Genomic DNA, 10,401 nt, shown 5'->3' on the forward strand with positions numbered 1-10,401 from the left:
TTTTTATCTATAAATAAAATAAAATTATATATATAATATTTACAAAATTTTACAAGCCCAAATTTAAAATAAAATATATAAACATTGAAAACTATAAACTAACTAAAAATATATTAACAAAGTAGATTATAAATAATTTTTTTTATCTATAAATAAAATAAAATTATATATATAATATTTACAAAATTTTACATGCCCAAATTTGAAATAAAATATATAAACATTAAAATCTATAAACTAACTAAAAATTTATTAACAAAGTAGATTATAAATAATAGGATAGCTTTTTGAAATTTTGGGAAGTGTAAAAGCTACTTTTTAGAAAGTTGAAAAAATGGGGCCCGGCGCGTGTTGAACAAAGTTTTCAACCTATTTGTTCTATATTTCCACGTAAGCCGAAAGTGGTAAAAAATTAATTAAAAAATAAGTTCGGGGGGGTAATAGGACCTTAGTAAAGGTTAGGTGTGTCTCAGGGATTTTGGGCATAGGCTGGGGGGGTACTTATGCATTTTCCCTTTTATTTTTCTGTCATATGTAAATGTATAAAATGTACAATGATGCATTATATATATATATAGTAGGAGATTTGAATCGAGAAGTAATTTTGATTATTTTTCGTAATAATAGTGGATGTTTTTAATGTGGATATTGCAAGTTATTTATTTTAAAAAATTATGTCGCAATCGAAAATTAATTATCATATTTTTTTGTTGAAAAAATAGGTTTTACTAGCGAATGGTTGTTGGAACCTTAGTCGCCACTAAAAATCACTCATAACCTTTAGTGGCAATATTTTGGGATTTTGTGGCGACTTTGTCGCCACTAAAAGTCAAGTTCTTTTGTAGTGAATCTTAGTTGGCAATGCTTAGGAGGAGGGATTAGTCCCATGTGGCTTGCCACATCACTAAAAATTGGGGTGTTAACTCTTGAGGGTATTTGTGGTCTCCTGGGATAACTGCGGGGTATTTTTGATCCCAAAATGTAATGGAGGGTATAAGTGATCTATTTCGCATAGTTCAGGGGCAATTTTGACCCTTTTCCGAATAAATTAAACATATAAGGTAAGTTTAATCTTAAATGAAGAAAATAAATATTGCAAAATTTTGACCAAAGCTCAATTAGAACACCTACAATTTTTCTTTTGTTGTTGGGCGTGAGTGTATGTGTTTTTGGTATATGTTGCCTAAGGTTTCTATGTTTTGCTGTTGTGAAATATGTGTGTATGTAATGCTTAGAGATGGCAATAGGCGGGGTGGGTTGAGCTTAACTCGCAAAATTTTTAATTCACCCCGCATAACAATTTTTTTCATTTTCAACCAGCCCCCATCCCGCCCCGCATAATATCTTTAATATTTTCCTTTTTTAATTAAGTTTGATACTAAAAATAAAATTCATTTTCTCATTAAGTTGTATTATTTTAATAGATAATGACTTAAAATTTTATTTTATAGAGGTCAATTGGAAAGCATGTAAGAAACCATATTAGTTTTGATTGGACCATTTTCTATCTTGAATATATTTTAGTAACTTAAAGAAACTATCTTAGTAAACAATATTTTATCACTCTTATAACATGTAAAAAGTTAAAAATTAAGTTTAAATCTGCATAAAACCGCATAGACTCACAACCCGCCCCGCATTAATTTTTTAAAAACTCACTTCAACTCAACCCGCACAACCTTAAACCCGCTCCACCCCACATCAACCTCGTCCCATTAACATCCCTAGTAATGGTTTTGATAAGGTTGTTGTACATACCGTATAGTTTGTTAACTTTTCTCCTCACTTTTTTGTTGTGTTCTTTTCCTCCTGTCTGTACTGATTGTTTTGTTTCTGTGTGTTTTTTGTTGTGTTCTTTTTTTCTGGGGGGGGAGGGGGGGGAGGGCGTTTTGTGTGTGTGTTGCTATCTTTTCTTGTTTTTGTGAGTGTGTAGGTGAGCATATTGTTGTGTGTTGTGTGAGAGGAAAGTGGAATGGGAAATTGGGGGTTAAGATGAGGTAGTGGGGTAATGCAGATAGTTTTGGATTAATTTTTTTTTTTATAAATTAACTATACATAAAAATTAAATTAATTATTTTGAACTAATAGAATATAAGAAAAAAAAAATATATATATATATAGTTAATCTAAAGATATAATTAAAAAACGCTAGCTTATTTATTAAATCTAAATTAAAAGAACACATACATTTTTTGTAAATTTTCATTTTTGTAAACAATTGAAAATAAAACTTACCTTACAAGTGATTCTATTTTTGTTGTTTTTAAGTATTTAGTTTAGTTTTAAAAATTATTTAAGCTCTAAAAATGGTGTAAAATTTTAAGTTTGGACAAAAATTAGGAGTCTACATTGAGCAACTTTAAGTTTAGTTGCATGTGAAGTAAGTAAAACTTTAAAAGAATAGAGCTTTAGAATCTTCATAGCCACTTGGCATTAGAAAGAATATTATGTATTATGCAAATAACATTAATACCATTATTCTTGCTTCTTCCATTTTTAGCCCCCATTTCAAATCGTTTATTGGTTATCGATACTTAATTGACCAAGTTAGCTAGATTCTCTAAGTTAGTAACAAATCATTCTTAGCCACCTTTTCAATCTTCCACTGAACAATGGAACTTTCTCTATGAGGAGGTTTTGTTGTAATTGACGTAGCATTTCTGGAAAAGCTAAGAGTTGTTAGACCAATTCTAGGCTTATGTGATGTTAGGATCGCAATCTACAAACATATCATGTTGCCAATTATATGTATTAACAGTACACACTAAGGAATTGTTTGGTAGCTGGATAATATCCAAGTTGTCCATGTATTACTTTTCGTATAACATATACGATCTTGGGTGATCGGTGGCTTCTCTTGGCGATACGCCTATCCAGCAAGGTGATCATCAGCGAGTTCGTCGAGTCGAATGGAAAAGTCTTGGATGCTACAGGCACAGTTGGCGAGTTGAGTATGTTCGGTGATTTACCAAACATGATAGACGAGCTCAGGCGTCCATCGTCCAATTGAGACATATGTCAGATCACTTCTCACATGGAGCCACTCAACCAATGTTTTTCTCTTTACCTCTAGCATTGAGGACACTGCTATTTTTTTTTGGCGAATTTTCAGTCTTGGGTAGATTTGGTCATATTGCACATGGTTGACTTTCATGTGATCTTGGGAAAGACTTGGTTGTCCCCTTATTATGATGTGCTGAATTGTAACTCCAAGACACTAACTCTAGAGTAAAGATCATATCCATTCATTTTGGCAAGCAAGCTAGTGGAGAAGGGTTTAGCCTATTTGGCTCATCTTCGGGTTGTCAGTGCAGAGTCCCCTTCCATTCAGTTAATCCCCATAGTTTTTGGCTTTCCAAAAGTAATTCCTACTTACTCGTCTGACATATTTCTGGATAGAGATATTGACTTTTGTATTGATTTGAAGTTGGGTACTGACCCAATTTCTATTCCTCCATATCGCATGGCTCTGCCAAAATTGAGGGAACTGAAGACTCAACTTCAGGAAATTCTTGATAAGGGGCTCATTTGTCCTAGTTCTTCTTCTTGAGATGCTCCAGTTGTGTTTGTGAAGAAAGATGATAGTAGCATGAGAATGTGCATAGATTGCCAACAATTGAATAAGTTCACTATCTGAAACAAATACCCCTTACCTTGTATTGATGGTCTATTTGACCAATTGTAAGGTGCTTCCATATTTTCTAAGATTGACTTGAGGTCACGGTACCACCAGTTAAAGATTAGGCCTGAAGACGTATCTAAAACGGTCTATAGGACATTGTAAGGGCATTATGTGTTCTTAATAATGTTGTTTGGGTTGAATATTGTGTCGACAACTTTTATGAGCTTGATGAATGGTGTGTTTAAGCCATTCTTGGATTCAATTGTGATCATGTTTATAGATGACATATTAATCTACCCCAAGAGTAAGGATGAATATGCAGAACACCTTATAATTGCTTTGGGTATATTGGGGAAATAGAAGTTGTATGTGATACTTTCCAACTTTGAATTATGGTTGTCTTTGATTGCCTTCTTAGCAAATGTTGTCTCGAAATATGTGGTAACGATAGATCCCCAGAAAATTGAGGTAGTCGAGAATTGGGTCTGGCCTAGCTCTGTGATAGGGATTACGAGTTTTGTGGGTCTTTCCAACTACTACCGTAGGTTTGTTAAGAAATTTGGTTCGATTGTTAGGTATCTGACCAGATTGACCCAAAAGGAGGTGCCATTTGAGTGGTCTAACAAATGTGAAAAGAGTTTTCAAAAAATCAAAACCCTTTTGACTATAGTTCCTATTCCAATTCATTGTCGATAGAGGGTAAGGATTTTATTATTTATTGTGATGCTTCACATTCAGGTTTGAGTGTTGTATTGATGCAGGACATGAATGTCATAGCATATGCTTTCGGGCAATTAAACGTTCATGAGAGGAACTATGTCATCCATGATTTAGAGTTGGCTTCAGTAGTGTCTGCTCTCAAGATTTGGTGACATTATCTTCATGGTGTCAAGTGTGAGGTGTTCAAAAATCATCACAGCTTACAACATGTGTTCATATATAAAGATTTAAATCCGAGGTGGAAAAGGTGGAGGGAGTGTTTACAGGATTATGAGGTGATCATTCAATACCATCTAGGTAAGGCAAAGTGATGACACATACATTGAACCGAAAGACAATTAGCATGGGAAGTTTGGCTTGCTTGGGGTGTCGAAGCGACCCTTAGCTAGAGAGATTTGGTCTTTATAGTCTAATTCATATGATTGGGCATCTCAAATAAGCAATTCGAAGATGAGAATTTGAACAAGCTAAAAAACAAGGCGGTGTCATGAGAGGCTTAAGATGCCTCTCTCTATGCACATGGTATGCTCAGTTTTAGAGGAATGATCTATGTTCCTCGGGTTGATGATTTGACTCAGAGTTTGTTGGCAGAGTCTTATGGTTTGCGATATTCGATTTATACGATTGCAACCAATATGTATCGTGATTTGAGGCGGCTTTATTAATGTCCTGGAATGAAGAAGGATATCATTGAATACATATCCAAGTGTCAGAACTGTCAGTAGGTAAATATGAGCATCAAAGGCCTAATAGTTTGCTTTAGAGAATGCTCATTCCGAAGTTGAAGTAGAAAAGTATAGCCATGGATGCCATGGTAGGACTTCCTAAGACTCCCGGAAAGTATGAGTCAATTTGGGTCATTGTTGGCAGGTTGACTAAATCAACCCATTTCATTCTGGTTAGAGTGGATTATAACTCTTAACCGTTGGCAAAGATTTATGTTTAGGATATTGTAAGGTTGCATGGTGTGCCCCCTCTTTATCATTTCAGACTGTGGCAGTCGATTTACTTTTATGTTGTGGGGTAAGTTGTATGAAGCATTGGGAACTCAACTCACTATCACTATAGCCTTTCATCCGTAGACTGATGATTAGTCGGAGAGGACGATTCAAGTATTGAAGGACATGTTAAGAGCATGTGTAACTGGCTTTGGAGGTCATTGGGTCAACTCTTGCCTTTATGTGAGTTCTCCTACAACATGACAGGTATCACTCCAACATAGAAATGGCACCATTCGAGGAACTGTATGAGAGAGGATGCAGATCACCTATAAGGTGGTTTGAAACTAGTGATGTAAAACCTTTGGGGGTGGATTTGGTAAGGAAAGGTCAAGAGAAGGTAAGGAGCATCCAAACCAAGTTGTTGTCAACTCAGAACAGACAAAAAAATTATGTAGACCATACGGTAAGAGACATGACCTTTCAGGTTTGTGAACAAGTTTTGTTGAAGGTGTCATAAATGAAAGGGGTTATAAGATTTGGCAAGAAGGGTAATCTTAGCCCTTATTACATTGGTCTGTTCTAGATTCTCGATAGTGTGGGGCTAGTGGCTTACATGATAGCACAACCACCCAACTTGTCCGGAGTTCATCCAGTCTTCCATGTGTCTATGCTAAAGAAGTACCATGGGAATGGAGACTATATCATCAATTGGGACTTGATAGCATTAGACAAGGACTTGTAGTATAAGAAGAAATCGATCGCGATTCTTGATCAGAATGTCCGGAAGTTGAGGACAAAAGAGATCAAATCAGTAAAGATTTCGTGAAAGCCTTGTCCATTGAGAAGCCTACCTGGGAGACCGAGAGGGACATGCAAGACAAGTACCCTCACTTGTTTTAGGATTCAGATATACACTATTTCCTAACTTAACCCAGCTTTTTTCTTATTGAATTGCTCGGGAACGAGCTATGGGTAAATCAGTACATGTTGTAAAAACCCCTTCTGGTCATTATGGGTAGACCAATGGTTAAAGTTTTGGGCCAAAAAACTTTTTGAATAGTAACTTGTAAATCATAGGCTAGGCTAGTCTCAATGAAATATTAGGAAGGTGAGGTCTAGGGTAATCCAGGAAGGAATTGGTGGTAATGCCTATGCTTGGGTGGGGTTTTCTATTAGCTGAGACATTAAGGAATTCATGGGTATTTTCATAAGTGAATTCGGGTGAGCAGAACTACCGATATCAAACTTGGTGTTAAAGGGTTATTTTTGAACTCCAAGGTTCGAGGTTATGTTGCGAAATAGGGGATTTGGGGATCTGAGCTACTACCTCTGTGTAAACCCACTATAGCGGGTGTCTCGCCGCTAAAGCGAATGAAATTAATTCTCGTTATAGCAGTTGATACCTCTTTATCAGATGGTCCCTCTATGGCTAGGCCACTATAGCGGGTAGGGTTGCTATAGAAGGGTAAGTCGGGTTTTTATGCAGAGAAGTTTCAAAACCAATCATTATTTGGTTATCTCATTTTGGGGAACTGTAGAGGTGACTTAGGGTATTTTTCACCTATTTTACATCGTTATTTTCGATAAAAATAAGATTTATTTCTCCCTTAACTTGTGATTCGATTCTTGGTCCATAGAATCTAGAGTGTTACTCTTGGGGGAGGGTTTTAATTTGAATTAATGGTGGGAAAAAGCCATGGTTGGGTGGAATGATAATATAATTGGCCTAACGGTTAGGATCCGAGTATAATTCGGGTATTGTTAGGCCATTGGTCATTGATTATTGTCTATTTTATTGCTTTAGACCAAGAACAAGCCAAGACATTCCAAAAAAGGAAAGCTCTGGTCCTGAGTTTTCTAGGCTTGATTCGAGGTAGGTGATGGTTGTTTGTTTCTAGTGTATGTAATGTTTGCATGTTAATTGCTTTATAGTATTACTTGTGCAATGAATGCGGGAGATACTCAAGGACTGAATACATCATGTTGATAATCTCATGCAATGAACCAATTTATTTTACTTGTGGCTTCAAGTGTGGTCGTTCATCTTGTGTGTGATTGTGCAAGTTGTTTATGATTGTTGGTTGTCTCAGGTACCACTCTTGGTACAGAATATCATATCGTTGGCTCGGGTACCACGCTGGTACACTAACAATGGCTGGCTCAGATACCACACTGGTAGACTAACAATTTGTGTGTAGATTCCATGAGAGAACTGCTATATGCTATTGTGATCATATGGGACATGCTTCATGTGTTTTTAAGTCAAGATTTGTGACTAGAAATCTATATCTATTGTGACTTGTTGATATATATGTTGGCTTGTATTACTGTATTTTGGTTTCCTGCTTACATCCATATCTTAGATGGATGGAGCATTGACATAACAAAATAGTGGCTAGCTAGTTGTGCTGCTTTTATATGGATGGAGAATGGACAAAACAATTTATGTCGTTGCTACGCAATCTAAGATTATTCGATTGGGTAATAGATTAATGTTATAGTTATTCATGCATGATTTATAAACAAAGACGACGCGAAACAAATACTTTATTTTACCCAAAATGAAACCTAAGAAATTAAACACCTCACGATAGAACAAATTTCAATCATTCGCAACCAAATTGACAAACTATGCATTCAAAACACTATTAGCCCAAAGTGTGACACGAACAACCATACAAATCATCCTAACAAAAAACGAAGCTAGCTAGTATCATCTTGTATCCAATAAAGGTCATGGATACAAGATCACTAGTACATTATTCCACAAATGATCATATTATAGTATAATATTTTGTTCTAAGAAGTTAAGACTCTATGAATTACATTAAGGAATTCTTGATGAGCAGTAAGCTGCGGGAAATGGCCATTAGTGTTGATGATTTCAACAGTGGATTCTCCCTTGATAGTGTTGTGCATGAAGGTGGGAACCGAGTTTGGAACAGCAAAATCAACCTTGGTCTGAATTATGGTACATGGGGTAATCACCTTATCCAGAATGTGTCTATAATCACTTAGGAAAACACTTTTGGCTAAAGGTAATGCAATTTCAACTCCCATTCTTTTCAAGCATTTATCAAATTTGTCAACAGAAGGAGGATCACTTGGATCCACAGCTATACTAGCAAAATTTGTACTCCAAACATCATACTTTTCCTCAATGTTTCTAAACATCTCTTCCATCTCTGCTATGTCGAAACCTCCCTCGTAATCTTCCACGTTAATGAACCTGCACGATTCAAAATTAAAATGGCATAGTTACGAGAGTAGATCGGGATCGTTTGGTGTGAGAAACAAGAATAAATAGTCTTGGGATAAAAAAAAAATAGTCATTGTCTAGTTTGGATAACTTATTCAATTATTTATACCATAGTGATTGGATAAGTTATCTCATATATATGGTGGAATAAATTGTCCCAGAATAATTAATCCGGGATAACTTTCAAATTGTTTTGAAACAATTTGTTTTAAATTTTGTAGAAAGAAAGAACTTTAAAGACTTTTGACACATACTAAAATTACAATTTATGATATTTCTGTAGGAATAAAAGTATCAAAAGAGTAAAATAAAAAGTTAAAAATTAAATAAGTTTCAAAAGCATTATATTTATCATTCTTTTTTTCAATTAACTAAAAAAAAATATCATCTAAAATGAAACAAGGAATAGAAAGAGGAGATTAGGATAAGTGGGTCCTAATTTATTTATTGGTATAGATGCGTTCAAAGCAAACAAAGAAGTAAATGAAAAATCCAGTACTAATAACAACTCTGTACCAAGTGACAAATAAAGGGAGTAGTATTAATAGCTGTCCAATAATATTTATCTAATTTTGATAATCAAGAGATAATTTACTTTTTGTATCTATTTAATCCTTGCAATTAAATACTATTTATCATCTAATATATTTCTCAAAACATTAAATTTAATGAAGTCAAAGAATAAGATTACCCTTATCATTTATTGTTTCTTAAAGATCGTGTCAAGTCAATAGTGCACAACTATTATTAGAAGGAAAAGGAGTAAAGAAGAAGTAAGAAATTAAAGTGTGAAAGAATTTAGTAAGAAGAGAAAAGAAGAATAACCTTGGAGAAGATGAAACAAGGATGAGCCTTTTAAAGAGTGTTGGTCTTTTGATAGAAGCAATGCAACCAATGATGCCAGACATGGAATGACCAACAAATATAAAAGATTCCAACTTCATTTCATCAACAAGAGCTATCAAGTCATCAGCAAAAGGTTCATAGGAAGAGTATTTTTCAGCATCAAAATGATGTTTTAATAGATTAGCACCAGAAAAACACCAGTCAAACAAAACAATCTTGTAAGACTCACATAATTTGGGCAATATTTTATCCCAAATTGATTGATCTCCTCCATATCCATGTGCTAGAATTATTGTTTCTTTTCCTGACCCTATTATTCTTCCATTCATATTTCTTAATAAATCCAATATCACCATTTTCTACTTATTGCTATTATAGCTACTTACTATATATTTTTATATATAGCAAAGGAAGAGGTTTATTGGCCGGCCAACACCATATGATGCAGCATATTGATTAGTGGGTGCGGCCGGCTCTTCGATATAGACACCATTCATTATATTATGGGAAAAAGGAAAAATTTTAATGTGGTTGAGGTCCAACCAACAATAGTTGTGTGAAGCTCCATTTAATTTTTGACACTTGGATTTGTGGGCCTCATTTTAACACCACACACTCTCTCACCTTCATTTTTTCAAATTCCTCCCTTTTCTTCATAATAAGTATTTACTTCTTTTTTTTAATAATCTTAAATTTTTATTTTTCAAAAGTCAAATAGAAATATGTAAATTAATATCAATTCAAGTTTTAGCCTTTTTTCCCCGTGATTGCTAATATGATTAAAAAATTGAACTTCATTATAATTATAGTCTTCTTTTCTTGATTTATATATTTTTTTGGTTTTTTTTTTTAGACTCTTAACTTAAATTTCAATAATAAGTGCAACACCAAGTACAAAATATTTCTAAAAAAATTTGAAGAACGAGTGATTTTAGAATACTTATAGGTATGCTCTCACTTACTCATTGGTGAACTTTTTTTGGGTATAATTTTTTTTAAATTTTTAGTTTTGA

The 10,401-nt window shown here is 34.4% G+C and overlaps 1 protein-coding gene across 1 annotated transcript; it reads right to left on the reverse strand.

Annotated features, from left to right (window-relative positions):
• Positions 1-7,887: 7,887 nt before the first annotated feature.
• On the reverse strand, positions 7,888-9,777 carry LOC125868560 (strigolactone esterase D14). Its single transcript, XM_049549194.1, has 2 exons — positions 9,368-9,777; positions 7,888-8,512 (listed from the first exon to the last, which is right to left on the reverse strand). Exons 1-2 carry the CDS (start codon positions 9,742-9,744, stop codon positions 8,083-8,085), a joined length of 807 nt encoding a protein of 268 aa, XP_049405151.1. The 5' UTR covers positions 9,745-9,777; the 3' UTR covers positions 7,888-8,082.
• Between the last annotated feature and the right edge of the window lie 624 nt (positions 9,778-10,401).

This window comes from Solanum stenotomum, chromosome 6 (assembly GCF_019186545.1).
Source record: "Solanum stenotomum isolate F172 chromosome 6, ASM1918654v1, whole genome shotgun sequence".
Classification (NCBI taxonomy): Eukaryota; Viridiplantae; Streptophyta; class Magnoliopsida; order Solanales; family Solanaceae; genus Solanum; species Solanum stenotomum.